This window comes from Piliocolobus tephrosceles, chromosome 2 (genome assembly GCF_002776525.5).
Source record: "Piliocolobus tephrosceles isolate RC106 chromosome 2, ASM277652v3, whole genome shotgun sequence".
NCBI lineage: Eukaryota > Metazoa > Chordata > Mammalia > Primates > Cercopithecidae > Piliocolobus > Piliocolobus tephrosceles.
The window spans coordinates 175,195,488-175,220,621 of record NC_045435.1 but is presented as its reverse complement, the minus strand read 5'-3'; the positions used below and the strand labels follow the sequence as shown (position 1 = coordinate 175,220,621).

General features: G+C 39.6%; 1 protein-coding gene across 2 annotated transcripts in view; it reads left to right on the top strand.

Annotated features, from left to right (window-relative positions):
• Positions 1-23,451, top strand: part of IQCJ (IQ motif containing J) — a 179,742-nt gene extending 156,291 nt beyond the window's left edge. The window contains exons 2-4 of one of the 2 annotated variants that reach the window (XM_023223387.2): positions 5,188-5,252; positions 12,419-12,499; positions 22,252-23,451. In XM_023223387.2, the coding sequence (XP_023079155.1) occupies positions 5,188-5,252; positions 12,419-12,499; positions 22,252-22,435 (330 nt within the window). In that variant the 3' untranslated portion in view covers positions 22,436-23,451. The remainder of the gene's footprint in view (positions 1-5,187; positions 5,253-12,418; positions 12,500-22,251) is intronic. The other variant, XM_023223386.1, reaches the window with a different exon arrangement.
• Positions 23,452-25,134: the final 1,683 nt, after the last annotated feature.

Genomic DNA, 25,134 nt, shown 5'->3' with positions numbered 1-25,134 from the left:
TGACAAATTTCTCAGGACATACCCTTGTTATTAAGCAACACATGACAATATATGACCTCGATTTGTTACTTATGTCATTGAAGGTGAGGTGTGATATGATTTTTAAAAATTAGGTAGGAGGTGTAGGGGAAAATAGAGGATAAATGTGGAGGCTTATTCTTAGAATATGGAACCAGAGTCGAGAGGGCTAAAGAGTAAGTTTTATCCTGAAAATAAAATGTCATGTTAAAGATTGCAAAGGATAATCTATCTATCTATCATCTCTCTCTTTCTACCTATTATAATTACTCTTTCACTTACTATAAATATTACAAATGTAATAACAGAGTTAAAACAAATATAAAGATGTTTATAAATCAGATAGTTAAAGAGGTGAGGAATAATCGTTCTAACTGCCTGAAAAGAATCCTTGTGGCAATTAAATATTTAATTTTGCTTAAGCTTCTACCAGCCAAAGCAAAACAAATGACTTCATTAAGACTTTTAAGTTGTTATTGTTGATGAAAAGTAGTGTACTATTACATCAAAAGGGGCAAATATACCCTACTACTAAATTCTAAATTGTATTTCTCTTTCATTCCATTATATAAAAAGATATCCAGTAGCAAAATAGACAGTGTTTTATATACACCCTGTAAAATAGATCTCAATCCCTACCTCACTACAACATACATAAAAAGTAATTCACGGCCAGGCACCATGGTTCACGCCTGTAATCCCAGCACTTTGGGAGGCCAAGGTCCAGCACAACAGGAATGCACCACTACACCCGGCATTTTTTTTGTATTTTTTAGTAGAGATGGGGTTTCACCATGTTGGCCAGGCTGGTCTTGAACTCTAGACTTCAAGTGATCCACTTGAATCTAGTGAATGGAGACAATGAAACACAAATATATTATGAAGTGATGAAGATCATAAAGAAGTGAATAAGAACATAAAGCACGGTAAATATACAATAAGTAATGGGTGACGTTTTAGAGAGTTCAATCAAGGAAGGCTTTTTTGAGAAGGCAATATTTGAGCAAACACCTGGATGAAGTGAGGAAGCCATGTGAGGGTAATGTTGATTGTAATTGTGCACAGAATTAATGTTCTCTGTACGAGGAACAGCAAAGATAAATGATCTAAAAGGGAGCAACCGTGGCTGTTTCTGAAGCACCCCAAGACCAATATGGCTAGATCAGTGTGAGTTGTATATATAGAGGGTGGTAGGAAATGAAGTCAGAGAGATAGGTGGGGGTTCGTATTACATAGGGTTCTATAGGCCATGGTGATGAGTTTGGATTTCATTCCAAAAGTGATGGAAAACCACTGAATTATGAAGAGGAAAATATCACTTATCTACATTTGTTTAACTATGATGAATCAATAAATTAGTAGGTTGGTCTTCTTGCATGACAAGTATGTTCAGATGTTGGTAGATCAGAGTTGAAGTAGCAGCTCCATGGTTTCATCAGGGTCCCACACACCTTCTGTCTTTCTATTTTATTAACTTTAATGTGTGGTTTTCCTCTTTATAGGCACAATAGCTTTTGCACTCTGGATTTCATTACTATGATCCCGGCAGGAAGAAGAAGGAAGACCAAACATTAAAAGCCACATGCCAGCTCACTCTTTTTTTTTGGTATCAGAAAAACAATAGTTTATACAGAAGCCCCATTTAGTAGACTTATGCTCATATTCATATGGAGAAAAATTGATCTCAATTCTTACCACACACCATACACAAAAATTAATTTATTGTACTCCTAAATGTAAATGAACTATACATTTTCTAAGAGAAAATATAGGGGACTATATTTGCAACATTGGGGCAGGAAAATATTTCTTAGGATGCAGAAAATACTAAATAACAAAAATAAAATAATAAATTGCATTGCATCAAAATGAAAAGATTTGTTTGTCAAAATATATTGATTGGGAAGAAATATTAGCAACACATGCATCTGACAAAAGAGTTGTACCCTATAATATATAAAGAACTTCTACTGCTTGAAAAATAAGACATATAACTCAGTTAAAAACACGTGCAAAAAATACTCAACATTATTAGTTATCAGAGAAATGCAGGTTGAAGTCACAATAAGATACCACAAATCCAGGAGAATAAAGTGAAAAAGACTGTCATTGAACGTTGGTGGGAATGTACAGCAGCTAGACTTCTCCTACATTACTGGTTGGAATATAAAATAGTACAACCACTTTAGAAAACTTTGGAAGTTTCTTTAAAATTAATGTGACCGGGTGCGGTGGCTCATGCCAGTAATCCCAGCACTTTGGGAGGCTGAGGCAGGCGGATCACGAGGTCAGGAGATCAAGACCATCCTGGCTAACATGGTGAAATCTCGTCTCCACTAAAAATACCAAAAATTAGGTGGGTGTGGTAGTGGATGCCTGTAGTCCCAGCTACTCGGGAGGCTGAGGCAGGAGAATGGCTTGAACCTGGGAGGCGGAGCTTGCAGTGAGCCACAATTGCGCCACTGCACTCCAGCCTGGGCAACAGAGCGAGACTCCATCTCAAAAATAAATAAATAAATAAATAAAAATAAAAGTTAAACATGTATTTACCTCATGAGGTAGCAATTTCATTCCTAGATATTTACTGAAGAAAAATGAAAACACATCCACAAACACACTTGCACAGCAGACTTGTACAAACAGATTTGCACAACAATGATCATAGCAGCTTTATTCATACTAGGCCATATGGATATGAAAACAATTAGAATGCCCATTAACAGGAGAATGGATTATTGTGTATGTATACAATAGAAAACTACTCAGCAATAAAAAGAAATGAGCTACTGATATATGCAACGGACAGCATGGACAAATGTCAAAATACGATGTTGAGTTAATTAAGCTGGACACAATAGATAAATTTATACAAAAGTCTAGAACAGGCAAAACTAATCTACACAGATAGAAATCCAAACAGGGATGCCTTTGGGATAGGAAAATTGATTGTAAAGGGGCACAAAGGAACTTCCTGGGAATGATAAATGTTCTATATATTGTTTTGGCTGTGGCTCTACCAATGGAAGCGTTTGATAAAACTCACTGTATTGTATACTTATAAGGTGCATTTCATACTTTGTAAATTATACTCCAATTACAAAAGAAAACCCAGGTACTACAAGACCACTCAGGTTGATGTAAGAAGTGACTGATGCAGCCTAACATAGGAAGCAGGGCAATAATTAGAAGATTACCATGGTTGGCTTAGACCAGACTGAGAGGTAGCCAAGTCCCAAATATATTTTGAAAGTGGGATCACTAAGAGTAGCTCATTGATTGACTATAGATGGTGAGAGGAAGTAATGAGTAACGTCTTGTTCTTAGGTTTAACTCTTCATAGCTTGGTGAATAGTGATGCCATTTGCTAAAATGAGGAAGAAGCAGTGAAGAAGGAGGTTTGGGTAGGAGGGTATAAGCAGGGATATCAACATTTTGCTTTTGAGCTTGAGATGCTTGTCAAACACGTACATGGAACTGTCAAGTAGGCAGGGTGAATGCAGAAGAGTGAAGTCAGAGAAGAGGTCAGGTACAAATATAAAATAGAAGCTGTGAGACCGGCTGAGATCCCCTGAGGAGTTAAGACATATAGAGAAGAGGACAGATGACTGAGACTGGCAGCTGGCATGTTTCCAGAGGTTTTGTAGGAGTGGTGAAGATCTGAGGAGCAAAGAGGGTCCCACCCGACCTCCACACCATGTAGTACGTAGCATGTGGGGAAGAAATGGCCACCTCTTAAGAGGACTGCAGGGGAGAGGGTGTGCTCAGGTACTCAGCCAGCTTTTTCATATGCAAAATCCTCTATATACTAGACCTCTTTTCTGAACAATTATTTGCTCTTCTTACTCTAACAAAAACTCAGCTGTCCCAGAACAGTGAGGCATAGTTTAGTTAGAACAACATAATTAAGGGCATATTCAAAGAAGTTGGGGAGATACAGGATTTTGCTGATGACAGACGTAAAGGACCCATTGGAAAGGTTGGAAGGACTGGGGAGAGGTGAGTGATTAGGCCACATTCTGGAATGCTGTATGGGTTTAAGAGATTGCGTAGTGGGAGAGGTGATCTAGGTGACTTGGGTGTCTGGTGGGTTTATATAAGCATGTAGAGAGACTAGTCCTGATGGTCTTTTGGATGTAATTGAATAATTATTTCTAACTGTGGCTTCCCCTTGGGACTGGTCACTTTGACAGTTTCTGGTAGGGGGTAAGAGGTGTGGTGAATGGTGTGGTAGGTAGTGTGGCCTCAGGGAATGGTGGTCTTCCCAGGAACAGAGTTCTGTGAGTCTTCCTTAAATCCTGCCATGATAAGACTGAAGAAGGGAGTCTTACCAGGAACGTGGGTCAAATCCTGTCACACCTCTGTGGTCAGAGAAATGAGATTACAGAGACAACAAATGCCTGGAATTCACGGAAGGTGTGTGTGTGTGTGTGTGTGTGTGTGTGTGTCTGAGCGTGTGGGCTATGGAGAAGAGGTTGCCAAGAGTTACTAAGAGACAAGAGACGATGGTTGCTGAATGGCCAAATGCAGCATGCAGTCATTAGTGTCTCTTACCCAGCAACCAGCAATGACATTACTGATGAGAAAGTGAATTTGGAAAGAGTGTGAGTGGATCTATGTAAACATATCCAAACTCTGAAAAAAAAATAATAGGAAACATTATCTTTAGTGAGTAAAAAAAAAAAAAAAAATCACACAATTTGAGTGACAATATTCTAATTTGGTCAAGGATCATGCTGTATTTTTGTGTGTTTAGACACTTAACCATCACAAAGTCCAGAACTCTTTTTTTTTTTTTTTTTTTTTTTTTTGAGACAGAGTCTTGCTCTGTCACCCAGGCTGGAGTGTAGGGGCACAATCTCGGCTCACTGCAAACTCCGCCTCCTGTGTTCACACCATTCTCCTGCCTCAGCCCCCGAGTAGCTGGGACTACAGGTGCCTGCCACCACGCTTGTCTAATTTTTTGTATATTTAGTAGAGACGGGGTTTCACCATGTTAGCCAGGATGGTCTCGATCTCCTGACCTTGTGATCTGCCCACCTCGGCCTACCAAAGTGCAGTCCAGAACTCTTAATGTTGTGTTGTATCAATTTTGCTAACAAGTATGCTTGAATAGTATTGCTCAGAAGTAGCTGGTGATAATTTGTAAGATATATCTTTTCTTTTTCACAGGAAGAACTGAAAAGATTGCAGAATCCTCTAGAACAAGTTAATGATGGAAAATATTTACTTGAAAAGTAAGTAAAAAGTTTAAGTTAAATCATTTGCATGGTTGGAAAGCTTGAATACAATGAAAATCTTTCTGGTAAAAATAAGCAAATTGGACAGTTTCTTGTTATCATTGTGGTCAGAGCCCAGAAAGGTGGCTCATTTGAGATATAGGTAGATAAATATATGACTAGTTGAGCAATGATACGCAAGCTCTACTGCTTAACAGAGTAATACGATGCCTGGAAGATGTTTCTGGTGGTATGTCTGAGGGCTTGAAACTTAACTCTGACCTGTCTTAGTCTTTTAATCAGGGACATTTATAGAAGGCAGGCACAAAATTTGTGAAAAGTACAAAGCTAACACTAAGACTAAGCGACTGAACATTCAAATTAACACTACAGAATGGGACAAAATTGAGCCAAGATAAAGCAAAAAGAAGAGATGAAATTGAACAGAGATAAAAGTAAACATTTATAATGTACCCTGTACTGTTGAACGCTCACAGACACTCCTCATCAAATTCTGATTATAGCCTTTTGATATAGGCATTATTATTTCCATTTCACAGATGAGGAAAAACAGACTCAGAGAGGTTTCAGCAACTCCATGTATACTCAGCTAGAGAGTGGTAAGAATGGGAAATAAACCCAGGTTTGGTTGCCTCCAGAATCCTTGCTCTCAATCACTGGCTGGGCCCCAATGTACTCAGAACCAGTCAAGCCAGTTGGGTGTCATGCTTGGCTCTGGACACTACATTTAAGAGTCACATTGACATTCCCAAGAGTATTAGAAAGAGATCAATTAAAATTGTGAGAGTTCTGGAACCATGTGAAACTACTACAAGGAGCTGAGGATGTGTAGCTTGGAGAAAAGAAGTCTCAGAAGAAACATAATAGCTATCCTCAAACATCTGAAGGATGTTCCTATAAAAGAGAGGCTAAGTTGCTCTTCCTGCTCCAGAAAATAGAACAAGAGTCAATGAGTAGGATATATGGAGAAACAGCATTGTGACTCAGATAAGGAAAAGATTCTGTAGAAGTTTAGCCTACCCCCAAACAGAATGAACTTTGTTAAGAAGTGAGCCATGTAGGGGCAGAAAGGCATCACACCTTTCCTCACTCATTGTAAGGAGCACAGCCAACACTCCTGTAACAAAAGACAGGTTAACAAAAGAAAAGCACAACAAGCTTATTTAATCAGGGTTCTTTATTTTATTTTATTTTTTTGAGATGGAGTCTCACTCTGTCTCCCAGGCTGGAGTGCAGTGGCACTATCTCAGCTCACTGCAACCTCCACCTCCTGGGTTCAAGTGATTCTTCTGCCTCAGCCTCCTGAGAAGCTGGGATTACAGGCATGTGCCACCACGCTGGGTTAATTTTTGTGTTTTTAATAGGGTCAGGGTTTCACCGTGTTGCCAGGCTGGTCTCAAACTCCTGACCTCAAGTGATCCGCCCACCTCAGCCTACCAAAGTGTTGGGATTACAGGCGTGAGCCACTGTGCCCAGTCTATTTAATCAGGATTCTATGTGACTTGGGAGCCTTCAGAAATGAAAACCTGGGGAAAATTGTTCACTTTTATACTTAATTTTGATGAAGAATGGACAGCCCTGTAGAAATGTCATGGGACAAAAAGGAAAGATCTAATATATGAGGTGGGAAAACCCAGCAAGGCTGTCTGTTCACATTCTTCTTGGCCTCTCTGTGCAGCATTCCTTCCTCTTGGGCATGGGGCAAGAACCTCTGGAATGAGGGTCTTAGGACTTTCCATCAGACTAGGTAGGTCAGAGAATTTCTTTATGACCAGATTTTATACAGAAAGGCAGGGGAAGTTTAGAGGAATATTTTTAGATTTTTGTAGCTTGTTTGTGGGAAAAGGGTTCTAGTTTCCATGACCTGCCTCGTGGAAGAGGAATTCTGGTTTTTATGACTTGCATCATGGAAGAAAGAGGGGCAGGGACAGAAGGGCAAGAGAAGGTCAGAGAGAAAGAGACTTTGCTTCTGAGGCCTCTTCTCCTTCGGTTCAAAGAACTGAGCATGCCAAACACCATACTTTACAGTACGTGCTGAGCCCCACTAGCTGATAAGACACTGGAAGTGCCCAAGAAGAGTGTAAATGACCATACATCTGAAATGTTGTTAAAAAATATCCCAGAAAATGGAAAACTTTGGGTTTGATGCCTCTTTCTACTTTTTCTAAGCTTTGTCGGTCTAGACAAAAGTTTTAACCACCTTGAGCCCCACTATACTCATCTTTAATGTTCTCACTCATAGGTGGGAACTGAACAATGAGTTCACTTGGACTCGGGAAGGGGAACATCACACACTGGGGCCTATCATGGGGAGGGGGGAGGGGGGAGGGATTGCATTGGGGAGTTATACCTGATATAAATGATGAATTGATGGGTGCTGACGAGTTGATGGGTGCAGCACACCAACACGGCACAGGTATACATATGTAACAAACCTGCACGTTATGCACATGTACCCTAGAACTTAAAGTATAATAAAAAAAAAATGCTGGGAAAAATGAGAATAGTAGTCTTGACTTGACTGTCTTATTGAGAGCATTAAATGAGACAGCCCATAATAGCCTGATGCCTTCAATGCTGGCTCCTTTCCTTTCCATCTGGGCAAGGGTTTGGACAAGACACTCTCAAAGGTTCATTACATCTGCACGATCCTAAGAATCTGCCATGTCATCACATTGAAAGGCAGTTTCAGCCCTTTGGACAAATGAAGTTTCTGTTCATATATTTTTATTATGCCTGCTCTCGTTAATATGAATAAATAAGAATAAAATAGTAGAATTTCCCTCCACCACCACCATCACTAGCTATATGTAAACAATACCTAAAGAGTTTTTTGCTGACTCTAGAATGAAGACTTTTCTTTTATAGAGATTAGTGTTGTAATGACATTAGGCTAAATCAGTGATTTTTCACCTTGGCTGCACTTAGAATCAGCTGGGGAGCTTAATAAAAATGCCCTGGCTTAAGCTCCACTCTAGACAAATTGAATTAGATTCTCAGGGGATGAGGCCCTGGAATCAGTATTTCTTAACATCTTCCTTCATGTAGCTCTAACAAGGAGTTGGGATTGAGAACCAGTAGTGTAAATATGTTTTAGATTCATTTCACTTATTCAGTAATCTGCTAATGCAGCTTAATTCTCCGAAGACACACTTTCTCTATGATGTTTGGCCCATTTATTTATTATACCTGGCCATGCTGGCTTTCCATTATTGATTTTTTTTTTTTTTGAGATGGGGTCTTGCTATGTCGCCCAGGCTGGAGTGCAGTGGTGCAATCTCGGCTCACTGTAACTTCCACCTTCTGGGTTCAAGCAATTCTCCTGCCTCAGCCTCCCGAGTAGCTGGGATTATAGGTGCCTGCCACCACACCCAGCAAATTTTTGTATTTTTAGTAGAGACAGAGTTTAACCATGTTAGCCAGGCTGGTCTCGAACTCCTGACCTTAGGTAATCCACCCGCCTTGGCCCCCCAAAGTGCTGGGATTACAGACGTAAGCCACTGCGCCCAGCCCATTATTGATTTTGATGTAGGAAATGAAGTTTTTTTTTTGTTCTGCTAATTGACCACAATTCTATATTAAACCTCTCACTAACACCAGCATGTATCTCTCTCAGCTGTCTGCTCTCAGGACGATATTTGAAAATTAATGATATATATGTGGGCTTCCATCTGCCCTACCCTGCTCTTTCCGCTTTATTATTCAGAGGCCTGAGAAAGCTAAAACCTTCTGGAAATAAGCAGTCTGTTTTGTGTGCTTATTTTTTTTCAATCCTGATTGAGAAATTCCAGTAATGGGAATTAAATATTTCCTTCAAAGCACATGGGCCCATGGGGGTAAACTTTCCTTTCATGCTTGTCCAGGACAGAGAGAAAATAAGCAGTGACCACCAGCCCTAACAACTATACCCATTTGCCTGGAATTCTGGAGATTTTTTTGGTCTGTTTCAGGTCAGGACTGTGTCCTTGAAAGCTGTCAAATTTGATTGAAAAATTGGTGTACTTTGAGTGAGCAGATTAGGCATTTCGTTATAGCTGCAGCTGACTTAGGTGCTGATGTAAATCATCTCAGCTACTTGAAATGACCATAAGTTAAGTGATAGTGGTGTCAGAACAGTTGATCGGTTATTCCCCCTTGGAACATTACATTTATTCTGAATGTTCAACAGGGTTTTGTGGTAGAGAGTTAGTGTGAAGGGGAGGGAAGCTGCAGCTTCATACTATCTGAGACCATTGGCAGAGCCAATCAAGTGCATTTGTGTACACACACACACACACACACACACGAGCTTAGCAAAGCTTGGCATGTGCCAATAAACAGAAAAGAGCAATTGGTAAGGCCATTAATTGGAATGCTGCTTATGACTCCATTGTTTATGAAAATCACTTATTAACTTAAGTAAGACCTTAGGCTGGCTGCTATATTTTTGTAAATATTAAATCAGCCTGGGTTTCTGGTAGGAGATGTGTGATTGCAAGTTACACATTGTACTGAGGTGTAATCACTTGATTACCCATAGACAATTATTGATGGAATGAACTAAAGCTATCAGATTTAAACCAACAGGTATTGGTAGTTTATAGTTTTGTGAGGATATATAAATTATATCCCCAAATTAGCAAATGTGTTAATATTGTGAAAGTTTTATTTTCTTTATGAAAACATTGGCTCTGTCTTTGTTATGTATCTACAGGCCCTACAATATATAACTTTATTGCTTAATTTGTAATTAATAAGTAACAGAGTCTTAAAGTATCCTTGTCATAAGGCTGCTGTTTCTACAAGACCATACAATTATAAAAATAGTCTTATTTTTATTTAATTATAACACAGTCTTATTTACTGTGTTAGTCCATTCTCACACTGCTATGAAGAAATACCTGAGACTGGGTAATTTATAAAGAAAAGAGATTTAATTAACTCATATTTCCACATGGCTAGGGAGGCCTCAGGAAACTTGCAATCTTGGTGGAAGGCACCTCTTCACAGAGCAGCAGGAGAGAGAATGAGTGCCCAGCAATCAGGGGAAGCCCCTTATAAAACCGTCAGATCTTGTGAGAACTCACTATCATGAGAACAGCATGGGAGAAACTGCCCCCATGATTCAATTATCTCCACCTGGTCTCATCCTTGACATGTGGGGATTATTACAATTCAAGGTGAGATTTGGGCTGGGGACACAGTCAGATCATATCACTTTCTTATGCCCACCTACCCAGGATTAGGTTCCTGTGTGCTTCTCCTTTAATAATATCTGTCACACTTGCAAATACTTATGTAATGTTCATGTTCTCCTAGATTGTGGGACCACAGGAACAGGGACCATGTCTAGTGTTTTCACAATTTTATCCTCCATGCGTTGCATCATTCCTGGCACACAGGAGACATTAAGTATATGTGTAGAATAAGTGATTAACAATGAATTAGTAATGCACCCTGAATACCAATGGCACAGAATAAAAAAGAGTGCTTCTTTGCCCCTCAACAACCAGGCTGAGCAACCCCAAACTATCTTGGGGTGCTGACATCACCTACTTGCCATGTAGGAATTTTTGTGCTCTCCTGTGTTTTCCCTACCGCCTGATCATTCCTTTCTAAAAAGAAAAAAATACATTTGTGATTCTAAGGGATCTCTCCAGCACAATTTTTTTCTTTCTTTCTTTCTTTTTTTTTTTTTTTTTCCTTTTCTTTACTACCAGTGCAATCTTAGTTCTCATAACCTGGACTATTTGAATAGCTTTCTAACTAGTTTTATTTCACTCTCCTTGCTCACTCCCACCACAGATCATCCTTAAACCCTCCATTGATCATATTTCCCTGCTCCAAATGCATGGAGCTCCCTGCTGCAATAGATTATGATCTGCAGTGTGAAAAAAATTTGTAAAGTTTTTCACACTGTAGATCATAATCTATTGATGATTTGTTAAATAAATTTGGTGGGTCACCACTGGCCTTTTAAAAAAGTTTCAAATATAAATCAGAAATCAAAGTACATCACATGTAGTTGGGGAAGTAATGTTTCTTGAAATTTTTGTTACACACACACACACACACACACACACACACACACACATGCCCCTACCTTACCATATGCATGAGTATTGAATTGGGATGTTGAATATATTACCTATGAAAACTTCAGTCAGTGGGATTAAGTATAATAATCCTGATATTAAAATACTCCAACCAGTGCCTTCTGGTGGAGAGAGCAGTGAGATGTGAGTTTTAATGTGGTTCCTTCTGTACAGTAAATTTAACATAATCTCTGCCAGCTTCAGATTTTTCAGCTCTACAGTGGGGAAAGTGATACTTAGTTAATGGAAGTTACTGTGATAAATAAGATAATGAATATAAAATGTCTATGACAGTGTTTTATACACATTATGGGATCAGTAACTACTAGCTTTCTGCTTATCAAAGCTGATTTCCTTTTGTTCTCCTATTTTTTTCATCCACTTCCACCAAATTTCTCTTTACTTTCTAAAATTATCCTTTGAATGTTTTCACCTCTACTATTTGTTTTGTAGTCCCCCTCATATGTTGCTCTTCACTCTCAGCTTACCTACTTCCTATCCATTCTTCAAAATTCATCCCAAGAGCTGCCTTTTCCGTGAAGCCCTTCTTGATTGTTGTAGCACTAAGAGTGCTGTAAGCTCCCTGAAAGCAGTGATCATTTCTCTATAGTCCTCTGCCTTTCTACAGGTCAAAGATCCATGCTTTGTTCCCAGTGGAAGCCCTGAAACAGCTTAAAAATGAAAGGAGGGAAGGTCCAGTGGCAGTGGTACTACAGGGGATGAGTAAGGTCTTCTCTACATCTTACTAGTTGGCCAGTATCATGGAATTTATAACCCTCTCCTTGTGTTTTTTCTCCCCCTGAAATTGTCCAATGTGCTCCTTTTCTTTTCTCTTAAAGGAAATGATTTTCATACCATAGCTATGAATGTTGAGTTGAGAACAGCAAAAGGACAACAGAAAAAAAAGTCAAAGTCACATTTTTTTTCATGATATGGTTACTTATCCATCATCCATCAACAGGAACTTTAATAAATTAAAATGAACAAAATTATATCTTATTTTACAAATAAGTATAAATTAGCAGTATTATTGCTATAAATGTTAAGCTTCTGGATTGAGAGATATTGAGACGTTATTTCTGTTTCCAGTCACCAGCTGGCCATGGATACGGAGAATAATATTGAAAAATATCCCCTCAATGTACAGCCCTTGGAATCAAAGGTGAAAATGTAAGTTATTTCAAAGTATAAATTAAGCAATTAGTTCTACAGTTCTTGTTTTATGAATTACTGAATAAATCTGGAATTTTCGGGTACAACAGTTATGCATCTTTATTTTACATTCATGTGCTGCACATTATTTCCTCCCTCTTCTAAGCCGGAACACAGCTACTTTGGGTGCACAGCGCCATCTACTGGGTAGTACAGGGAATTATTTGCTTGCCATTGCTTTCACCACTTCTTGGTTTTTCCATTTCTGGTCTAGTACAATCCTTTAACTTCCACTAGCATTTTCCTTTGCCTTTCATCTTAGTAACTTGGTTAATTCTGTCTTAGAATAATTTGGTTATTTCCACCTCAAGCCATCTATTTATTAAACACACACACAAACACACACCATTTTAAAAATGTTCTATTTCAGCTTCTGTTCAATTATTTTGGGAAAATGTTCTTTCTCTTATTTTTTCTCACTTCCTATCGTTTTCTTCTTGTTCTCTCTTAAGACACCCAAATGTAAGCCTCCTCCCCCTATTATAAATGACTATTACCTTAAAATAGTGCTAAAAACATTTCAATATTAACAAAATGAAACTAACAAGACCCAAAGCAAGAAAGACTTTATTATGGAACAAAATATTAACCTTTTCAAACCATTTTTAAGTAGAGAAGGGACCTATTATAATTGGAAGTAATTTCAAAAATATTTATGACTGTTTTCTGAGATCTTTTCGTGTTCTGATTTTCCTTCAGAGGCATATATGAGAAATGCCAATGAGTGTATATTTAATCTCTCTCCCCACCCCCTCCCTCACAAACTCTCTCTCTCTCTCAGTTTAACACTCCGAGAAGCACGAGAATTTAAACAAGAATGTTAACATATCTGAGCTTGGCCAGAATCACTGATCATTGTTTTAAAGTGCAAGGAGGAACCTCTTAGAAAAGAAATCACCCTAAAAAAGGGCACCTTGAGGTGTGTACAACTTTGAACAACAACACGTCGTTGCTGGACTTAGGAACTAAAGCAGAAATGACACAAATACATAATATCCTGCTGGATAAAAGCAAATACTAATACATATCCCTGTAAATCTATGTTAACCTTAGTCATCAGTAAAAAGCTTGCCTCTGCATGAGCATATAAGGTTACCCCTCAAGATAAAGTCCAAACAAGACTTCTGAACCAGTTGGGTGCCCAGCTAGAAAGTTCTGTGTCACACTTACTAAATACATAATGAATCAGGCTATCGAATCATTTTGTGTAAACAGTGTGTCAGCCTCACTACACAGGACTTTAGTTTGCCAACATAGGTTGCTTTATCATTAGGAATTTTCTCATTAAGATAAGGTTCTTTTAAATGAAATGTGCTGGTGAAAGAAAAGTTGGTGTATGAAAAATTAGAGTGTTTAATGTGAATGCTGAAATTAAGTTAGAAAAACTCTTGGGTCTTTTTTAGTTTCCATCACCTTCAATATGTAGGGGCTGCGGGGTAGGTACTAGGAGAAGGATTAGGCAAAGAAAAAATCTCTGTGCTTCAGATTCCAGCCAGCTAAGAGAGCCTGAGATTTTATATTTGTTGATTTGATGGAGGAGTCTCAGCTCAGTGAGGTACAAACAGAATGGTTCTTATCTCTTCTAATAATTCTGAATCCCATGTCTGTTCCCTGGAGAGAAAGAAGGGAGAGAATTCTTAATCTTGCTGAATAATGGAACTTGACTCCCATTGGAGAGCTTAGTCTAGTTCAGTGACTTTTGTCTAATCTGGTTATTAAATTCTTAACTCTCATGGCAGGTTGAAAATCTCCCCTCTGCTTACAGGAGACCTTTTCTACAGCTGTGTATTCTGCTTCTTTCCTTTCACTCTCCTCTTACTTATCTCCCCTTCTCTCCTCCCTCCTTCTGCCTTCCTTTATCAGTGTTATCTCTCCCACCCCCCTGTGCTAAACACCTAGACTGCCTCAGGTTTCCTGTGAATAGATGGCAGACACTTTCACTCTCAGCAGTTGTTCCCTTTAACAACTGTCCTATGTTTGGGGACTCTGAGGGAGGGGGTCGTTAGGTCTCCTCTAAGCCCCCCCAATGGTATAGGCTGCTCATCCTCACTGGGTTTGTGCCTCTTGCTCTGTGGGGACTTTGCCCCATGATGCACCAAGCAGTGCCTTCCTCCAGCCAACTGTGGCATCTTCAACAGGGACAATCTTGAGATATTCTCATTCTTGCTTTCCAAGAGAAGTTTTTTAGTCCTGCAGAGCATTGGACATAAAAAATGGGCCCTTGTCCAAGGTACCACAGTCACCCTCTATTATCATAGGCTTTCTCTTAGGGCCTTTTGACTTTTTTTGTGGGGACCAACTGACAGTCTGTCTTCCCCCAGGGGTAGAGGGAAGTGAGGGTCACTCCACCATAAAATCCCCTCTCCTGAAGGCTCTCCTTTCCCCTCCCTGATGAGAAGAGAGTAAACAGTTCCCATACAGGGTGTCTGGCTAGTCTAGTGCCTGCAAGCCCTGAGGGGGATGGAGGTGCTGTGGCAAGGCAATCTCTGAATGTTAAAGAGAGGAAAGATGAGACCTGTTCTCAGGTGTAGGCTGCCTTCACTGTCTACCTGTGGGAATCCCAGGATGGGAGTCAGAATAGCAGGAAAGGGTCTCGGATGGTTCCTCATACTCAGGACATCGTGAAAAGGAAAGAATTTACAAGAAAGTGTAAACCTGCGTGTGGCAGTGCAAAGTATCAGTGGCGGGAGGCAGAGGCCTGTCAGAAAGTGTGGCTCAGTGAAAAAATGTGTGAGTGTCGGGGAGGGTGTGTGTATCAAAGTTGAAGGGAGTGTCAGAAAGGGTCCATTACCTGGTTCATGAATGCAACTGTTAAGAGGTAATTTTGAGTATTAGACCAGAGGATCAAAAGAGTGCGTCAAAAGGGCAAAAGCAATCAAGATCGCATGGCTATTAATGAAAAGGCATTTGGGGGAGGTAAAAGGCAAGTTCTCCGAAGATCAAACAAAGGCAAGCCTCTCAAGTCAGAAAATTTGTGAAAGTAAAAGTAGTAGTGAAAACACCAAAAGGAAGGCTCTCTGAGCAACTCTAAGGCTAAAGATGAATGTGTTCCCAAGAGCCTTAAGGCTGGAACAAGCTTTGGGGGATGAAGGTGCACAGCAAAGGAATGCAGGCTTAGTGAGAAGGACTCACAGCACAGGAAGAGGTGGGCTCCCCAAGCCCCAACAAGCTGCTGCCCTCCATCTTGTAAGTCACTCTTTACATGTTGTAGCAAGATCTAAAACAGATCTTCCCAATACAAACCCTTGTGTAAAAGTTGTTCATTAGCTATGTGCAATCCCCCAATCCCCTTCCTTACATTTTAACAATGTATTTACTTTGTGATGGAACAACATAGAGATGTATTGAATACAAATTGCTTTTTTGAAAGTCAGCTCAATAAATATGCTCAATTACTCTCTTAATTTTTATTATTATATTTGATTTTGCAATGAAACAACATTTAGGTTCTATAAAGGAGAGAGGGGGTACACACACACACACACACACAGAGCATTTCCAAAAGAACTTTAAAGATGTTTAGTAAACCCTTATTAAATTGCATTTGAGAGTAATACATATCTACTTTAGTCGAAAATTTAATTAAAAGAAGATACGAGAGAAGAGTGGTTGAGAGCACAGACTTTGGAATTTGAGTAACTTAGGTTCAAATCCCAGCTCTGCTTTTTACCTGCTGTGTGACCTTGGGAACACCAATGGCCTCTCTGGGCCTCAGCTGCACTTCTCTATAAAATGAGAATGCTAACATGTCTTATTAAATTGTAATCAGCTTTCAATGAGAAAATTCAAGACTAGACATTTAGTCTAGTGTATTTTTTCCATGCAAACATACTTTTTTCAAACATATTTTTATGTCCACTTGGGCTAATAAAACATTGCCAGGAGGGATCCTTAGATTACTTGCAACGGTGACTTCAAAGTATTTGAAAGTGTTTGATATGTCCTTTCCTTAAGTAATTATAATAGTTTATCTAGGAGTTCTATTTGTCAAGTTTGGGCTAAGTAACTTACATACATTATCTTTGACTTCTTGCAGGGGTTACAAAGACGTTATTCTTACTCCTATTTTATGGATAAGCAAGAGTGAGGCCAGCATGTTTAGTATTTTGTCTAAAGCTACAGCTCATGAGAGGTCACCTAGGCAAGAACCTCTATGACTCTAAGCACGCTTTATCATGAGATAAAACTGTTTCTTTTTTGAGCTATTTCTGGGATGCAATGTTAGAAGAATTACATTTGTTAATCACCTGTAACATATGTCCCAGAACTGTGGAGTGGTCACTGCCCTCAAGGATTGTACATTCTAGTGGGGGAAGAGGACTTGTTTGAAAAGAGGCAACTGGATTGGCCTAATCTAATGCTCTTCTTTTTGGGTGTTTAATAGCATGGCAGGACCACTATTCTCTTTCTTAGACTCAGTAACCCTGAGTGCATTATTTCTAAAGTGCCTTCTCAGTCCTTATAAAGAAAAGAGTGTTATAGATCCAGGACCCAAATTGCCCCAATTCTCATGTGTGAGAACATCGACATTCTTGACAGTCTGTAGAGTCATGGGTATTTGAGAAGAGACCTGTGGAAAGAGCCAAGAGGGCATAGGCCCTGGTGCATAGGAAGCATCATCCATCAGTGTGGCAGTGAAGTCGAGAGCTACAAACCGGGCAGATGCTGGAGTGGAGGGGAAGCAGGCTGGAGAGAGAGGGCAGTTTCTGTGGGAAACCTGCCTGTTGCATGCAGTGGCCCCGTATTGACATTTGAGCAAGTTTGTATCAGAATACAGGGTTGGGATAGATAACAAATGATGAAAATATGATATATCTGTTAGGATAGCTTTTAGCTAGCTGCACATAGAAAAATCAGCAAACAGACTGAAACAAGTAGGAGTTCTCCTTCTCCACTCACAGTCAGTATATGACAAGCCAAACCCACTCTGCTTCTCCATTTCTGCCTTTTGCTGACCCTTAAGGAGGGAACACATGTAATGGGGGCCAGGGATCTGCTCCGAGTGTTGAGAATGATGATCACTTCCCATCTTGTTCCCTGAGACCGGCCAGGACTCTTTGGTTGTCAGTATCAGAAACTCAACTCAAACTAATTTATAGATGTAAACAAGATTATATTGAATCACATAACAGAAGCACCCATGGTCTAACGTGCTTTAAGCACAGTGAAACCCAGGTGGTTGGGCAAGGTCATCAGGCATCTGTCTTTCCTCTTCTGTAAACTCTGCTCTTCCCATGATTCATTCTCATGTGGGCTCTCCCAACATTGCAACAGAGTGGCCACTGCCAGCTCTAGGCTTGCAGGTAGTTTCAGCTCTGCTTGCTGAAACTTTAGATGAAAAAGAGGGCCTTTTTCTCAGTAGTCTCAGTACAATCCCCAGAGCAGCCTTTAATAGACCTGGCTTGAACCATGTGTGCATCTCCAAAATGAACTAACCACTGCCCTCTGGCTGGTCAGCCCAGGGGAATGGGCCACCGTCTGCAGTGATAGGGTAGAATCTGTTTCATCCAAAGCTCACTAGTAGAGAGTTGGTGGATCCGCAAAACCAATGAAAAGGAGAAATTAATATTGGGCACGCAAAATCTACCCATGTGATAATCATGGTGCCTCCCTCACAGCTCACTTGTGGTAAGGATTGAATGGGAGAATGCACACAAAAAAAGAGCTCTATGTACATCAGCTATTGTTTCCAAGAGACTCAGATTCAATGTATCCTCTCTCACCATGTCCTCTTTCATCCATCCCTAAATTCAGCCTACTTGAGTCATAATGTATTTTGAGTTTTTTATAATTGTTTGGTAACACATAAGAAATAGTACTTTCTCATTAAAAAAATCAACATTTCTGGCTGTTCTTGAAAAGTTGAAACATCTGTCAATTATCAACTTCACCAAAGCAGAGTTGCCCACACTGCCCAGTCTGCACCCAACTGCCCAGTCTGCCCCCAACCTGACCCCAGGTGGCTTCTGAGATCCTCTTCCCCACTTTGTAGCCTCAGACTTAACTGCTCTTCTCTGGGATCCTCCTGCTTCCTGCCTGTTGTCTTCACTTCTGTGCCTTTGCCCAAAGATTTTCTTCCTCCCCATCAATCTCAATCTTATCCATGCTTTAGGACTAATTAAAATGCTAGGACTCCCTCAAGCCTTCTCTAAGCACCCTAGCTCTCTGAGAGCCCTTTCTTCGCTTCTCCTCTTCTAGATAAACACATCCCTTGGCAACCAGGACTGCACAGACTGTGAGTCCCCCAAATGGCTGTGAGTGCACGAGAGAGCCAACTGCACTGTAAAACAAACAGGGATATACAGAAAAAGGGCAGAGGCAGGCAGATTGTGCCACCCCTGCTATGAGAGAAGATAGATAGGAATTGACCTGGCAAAAAAATATTATTGAAAATGTATTTGTCATCTGTTTAGATATAAACTCTTATACTTTATTTATAATTCAAAATATAGGAACACACAAATGTGCTTTCTTACTTTAACAAGCCTTTAAAGAATTATATGAATAGCATTGTCTAGTTTCAAAAATAAAAATGTCAAGGTAGTGTGTAATTTACTCTGTAGCCACAAAGGAGACTTGTGAGCAGGAATTGTGATACATCTAGGAGAAGAAGGCTGAAAGTGATTCATTATGATTGAGAGATGAGGTGCTTCTGAGTTTTATTTTAGTTCCCTCTTACAGTAAAATAGCATCTGGAGATGATATTAAGACAGCTTAATATTGGAACAATCTAATCTTTGAAGGTCATGTTGTAGGAATGGCCAAGGGAAGTAAATAACATGTGATGTAAACACTTTTCTATGATACAGAGAGTAACATAGCATAGCTCCATCACTAATAAACAGTGTAGCAATTTTGGGTAATATCCTGGTGTGACATGAGGGCCCTGTCATTTTTTAACCCCAAATGCTAATTTAAAGACTCGTCCAGCTTATCTAGTCCTTAAAACTGTAATTATGAAGGACAAGTAGTAATGAGAAATATATATATCATATTATAGCATGTTTTAAAAATAATAAGGTCGTGTAATACATTGTTTTTACATATGTGGATGACTATAAAGTAAATATTACAAAATAAAATAACTCCTGTATTAAGAAAGTCAGTGGATGTATAGATGTTTTAAATACATATTTTAAAAGTACTTAATATTATCACCTTATAAATTAAAAAAAGGATATCCATTAACTAGGAAGAAAATAATATTGTCTTCTTAATACCTGACTTAAGGAGAACTGGTATGCCTATTTCCAAATTCCATAAAACCAGGAGGGAGAAGAGGATGTTTTAAGTGCAAATTAAAGGAATTTGCAAACCTCTCATCTCAGCGTTGCCCAATGTTGTTTGGTTCTTTACAGGTGTCACACTGCCCTCTGGTGTTCAACAAGCTAAAATGTAATATCTCAAATGGTCACTATATTTTGTTTTTATATTTTCTGAGTAATGAAGACGATTTAAAGGGGGGAATAAAAAAGACAGTGTAGAATACCGCAAAGTCCTAGAAAGCTGTGGGTGTTCTATGGGTTGTCAACATTTTCTAATTTTTAAACTGCCTTTAAAATGTTACACATTTTGAGCTTCTGATGGGCAGGTTTAGAGACTTGAGGCACCTGCAAGCAGCAGAACTTGTTAGCTGGGCTCTGGGATACCCCAAGCAACTCAGAGGATCTGAAAATCACTGAAAGCTTCCTTAAGTTCACTCTTCCCTGATATAATGGGTCCTGAAGAAGCAACAAGACCACCAAACTCAGGCAGGCAATCTTACAGGACTCCCTTTCCCATTCTGCTTAAAATCTTTAAGCCAAAGAAAAACAGAAATAAAAATGCACTTTGAGCAAGATTTCACAATAAAACAGTGACCAAATATAATTCAAATTTGGGCCAGATTCTGCTCTAGTGGGGCTTGAAGTATGTATAATCTGAAAAGTCCTTAAAAAAAAAAAACCACTCTAAAAATACCTTATTTTTACAATTCTATACAAATCATGAAGAGCCCCTCATCAGGGTCTTGGAATAGGCTCCTGGCCTTTAAGGAAGAACCCCTAAAGCTTAAGTTTCCTAGCTTCAGGGAATTGGCCACTGATCCAAAAGTATTGTTTTCACTACAGTTTCTGGACTTTTCCTTGAGCATTATAATTCTCAGACCTTTAATAAATTAGGGAAAACATACAAATTCGCTAATGTGGTAGCATTTTTGTGTTATTTATATCCTGTGACCATTGAGAATTGATGATGATCTTTGAACTATTCCAGTCAAATGAAAATAAATCAGTTTGTTTATTCAGAAACAACTTTAATGACTTAGGTTGTGCGTGGAAGAATTACAGAAGATGAGATGCTTCCAGGAGTTTAGAAAAGATAGTGATGGAATTAATACAGCTATCTTAAACTACTTTAAAAGGCTGAATCCTAACAACTGGTCTGTATGTACTGCTGACTCCCAGAAGAGGTTAGATTGTGTTCAGTGACCCCCTATGAAAACTTAGATGTTAATCTCAAAGATCAGAAGCCAGTCTGATATGGTTTGGCTCTGTGTCCCAACCCAAATCTCACCTTGAATTGTAATGATCCCCACATGTCAAGGGTGTGACCAGATGTAGATAACTGAATCATGGGGGCAATTTCCTCCATGCCGTTCTGTTGATAGTGAGTTCTCAGGAGGTCTGGTGGTTTTACAAAGGGCTTCCCCCTTTACACAGCACTCATTCTCTCTCCTGCCACTCTGTGAAGAGGTGCCTTCTACCATGATTGTAAGTTTCCTGAGGCCTCCCCAGCCATGCAGAACTGTGAGTCAATTAAACCTCTTTTCTTTATAAATTACCCAGTCTCAGGTATTTCTTCATAGCAACATGAAAACGGGCTAATACACAGTCTGTCCATGGGGGAGTCAGTTAGCTTATACTAAGAAGAGGTTTCTATTATCCTAAGCAGAAGATAATTTATTTCTTCTGATACTAATCACAGAAAATAACTTCCTTAGGTGAAACCTGAAATAGCTGCCTGATCACATTACATTAATTCTCTGGATAGTACATAACGCTTGAATAATCTTTGTCCATTTCTTTCTTTATAATCTTTGTCCTTTTTCTATTCCCTTCCACAGTATATAAAACCCATGGTGTGGTGCTTTCGCCTGCCTTGTGTCCCACATCAGGGCCACTGCATTTGGCCATGCAGACTGCGCAGCACATCACTGACACCCTTCACCTTGCGGTCATGCAAAGGACAGCTCTGGAGCTGTGCACGGCAGAGTCCCTGTTCAGAGTCTATGGCTGACCCTGGCACAGAGTGGCCCCTCAGAAATCACACACTGAGTGAATGCAGAAGTAGTAGTCAGCCTATTTATTATTCTCATTAAAATATAAGATGAAAAATTGAAAGAGTTTTGTGTCTCATAAATCAAAGTACATTTACTTGTGCAAATTAGTTTGTTTTGACCAATGAATTTTATTATTAAGTTGACTCTTTTAGGCCAGTTGAGTGCAGTCAAGTCTGTGAAAGTCAAACCAGTAAGGCAGGGAGACAGTCTCAGTGGCTGATTTGAAGTTAAAGTTCAGGTCTCCTGGTTAACTACATCACATTCTGTGTGTTCTACTTCCCTTGTCACCAAAGCCAATTCCTTCAGACTCCTTGTGAATTTCTGAGTCTGTGGGCTATGATCCAGCAGTAATCATGTGTGTGCTGTTTTGTTTTGTTTTGTTTTGTTTCAGCATTCAGCGAGCATGGCGAGAGTACCTGCAGCGGCAGGAGCCCCTGGAGAAGAGGAGCCCGTCCCCACCCTCCCTCTCCTCGGAGAAGCTGAGCAGCTCTGTCAGCATGAACACCTTCTCCGACAGCAGCACACCCGTGAGTGTCATGTTTCTTTTTCTATGTCCTAACTTGACATTCAACTGAAAGCCTAGACTTTGGTTCTAAGAGAGAAATCTTGGGATGTGAGCAGGTGCTTTGTGACAGTGAGGATCTACGTTGCTTATTTGCTACACAGGAACCCATGGTGAGAGTTTTGTCACCTCAAAATGAAGACACAATTCATAAGCACAAAGTGAACTTTATCAAGTCTGGAGAAAATAGATTGCATTTATGTGTTCTCCTTTCTCTATTACGGAGGTGTCTTTTTTCCTTTTCTTTATAATAGCATATTTCTTTTGGTATGTGCTGTGTGTTTCTTTTATTGTGTGGTGCTAATATGATAGAAGATGAGATTGGTTATAAGGAGTAGAAAGAGAACTTTTACAGGAAGAATCGAAAGTGGTCACACACTCAGGGGTTGCAACTCAAATGCCTCCAGGGACCAGGTAAGTCACTGTCATGACTGAGGTGGCCGACCTGTGCCCCTGGCTACATGGAGAACATAGGCCTCACCCAAAGGGCAGCGCACTTGGCTCCTGAGAATGTGTCTTCCTGTGGCAATACAGGCAAGCATGGCCAAATGTGATTTTCGTTCTTTAGGAGATGTCAGAAATCTGTATTTTTTAAGTGTTAGCATCCAGTAATAAAATTTAAAAGGTAAAGCAACCCTGCCGACAGACCACAATTGACCTACAGGCCACCAGTTTAAGAAATCTGAGATAGAGAGTTAAGGAATAAGGGAAACTGCTGGAAGTATTTATTTTCTAAAAACTCCAGAATTGGGAAGAAATCACTGATGAGGGATTTATGAACCAGGGTTTTGTGGATTTAAGCATTGTGATCATTTGTAACCAGTCACTGAAATGCTGAAGAGTTAGAGAAATGAAGTAATTACACAAGTATATTACCTCCAAAAATTTTCCTTTACTGTTGGTTATCATGTTTATTATGTGGTAAAAAGGTTTCCCAACACTCAAAACAATGTATTCTTTTTGGGATCGGGTAAAAGTTACTGTATTTGAAATGTTTTCAGATGGTTGCATTGCATATTCTTTAGTAAATGGTTTTGCTTAGATATGGATTTAAAGAGAGAGAATAAGTGAATAAGTTGAGTTTATAGCAATGCAAATAAAAGTGGCAGAAGATCTATTTTTAATTGACAGCAGAAATTGAACATTTAGTGAATCCTCACTTTTTAAAACAATTATTTGGGGGAATGGCTTATCCTAACTGACCTCACTATCACTAGAGGGCACTCGTGAACCACACTGGAAAACGCAAGGGCTTCTCGTATGTGTCTAACTCATGGTTTGTGAATAAAAAATAAGTGAGAATTGAGTGTTTAGGATGTCTTTGCTGTGAATGCCAATAGTAAGTGCAAATTAGATGACTTTAGGATTTTATTTGAATGATGGAAACTGAATATTAGAAATCACTTTGTGAGTTAAATGTTTGGATTTACTATTTTTGTACCTTCTCACAGCCTAATTCAAGACAATTCTCAGTTGCTGCTGAATCCAGTGATATCTAAAAGTTTTAGTGTTGCTTTAGGGTGCTTAACCTTTTGGTTTTATTGGACTTCTATGAGAATATATGTTTGTTTTATATTTGTACTGCTGTACCGCTTCGATTCTAGCATAAGTGTTTTGTGTATAAATGCATGTTCTTCCCTGTTCATGAGTCATCAAGTTCATTTATATCTCTGCACAGCTTCACTAACAGTTCTACCTTATTTAATTTGGCTTAGCCTCCTGGTTCCTTGTTGGTTTTTAGTAGAAGATATTTCCTCCCTCAAATATTCCCAGCAATTTGGTCTCCCATAAGGTATATCAGACAGACTTGAGAGTACATCCTGTAGCCCCACCATATCATCATCCTTTAACTCTGTGCTCATGGGATAAGGACGACTATATTCAGTGAATGGCAGTCTGGCTCACCCATGGCTGCCTATAAAAAGTGAGAATCAATGCCTGTAATCCTAGCACTTTGGGAGGCCGAGGTGGGAAGATCGCTTGAGGTCAGGAGTTTGAGACCAGCCTGTCTAACATAATGAAACCCTGTCTCTACTAAAAATACAAAAATTAGCTGGGTGTGCTGGTGAGCACCTGCAATCCCACTTACTTGGAAGACTGAGGCAGGAGAATGAATGGCTTGAACCCAGGAGGCAGAGGTTGCAGTGAGCCGAGATCACACCACTGCACTCCAGCCTGGGTGACAGCGGGAAACTCCTTCTCAAAAGAAGAAAAAAAAAAAAAGTTAGAATCAGAACAGATTTTCAAAAAGAATTAGCTGTCAGAAAGCAAGCAGGCCCTGCCCAGAGTACAAATAGAAGTTATTGATTATAACAAATGACTTAAATATTGATAATGACAGTGATGTGACACTAAATGTAAAAAATTAAATATGAAAATATAAGATGTTGGGATATTTCCAAGTCTCTAGTTTGTCACTTAGGTAAAATATCCAAGTCATAATTTAAAAGAAAACTTTATGTGTAGTTGTTTGGAGTTTAGTGAGCTAAGCTTGTTTTATCTGCCATGATCATCAGTTTGCCAGGGCTCCTTTTGGGAAGATTCATCCTTAGGTCTCTTGGGGGTTGCAGTTACCCGCCGACAAGTTGCCTGGTGGAAGGAAGGTGATTCTGCTCTACCTTGACCAGCCTGCCAGGCCCACTGGGTTCATACACACTCTCAGGGAGCCCCAGATAGGAAGACTTGGTTTTCTCACCCTCCAGTGAATTGACC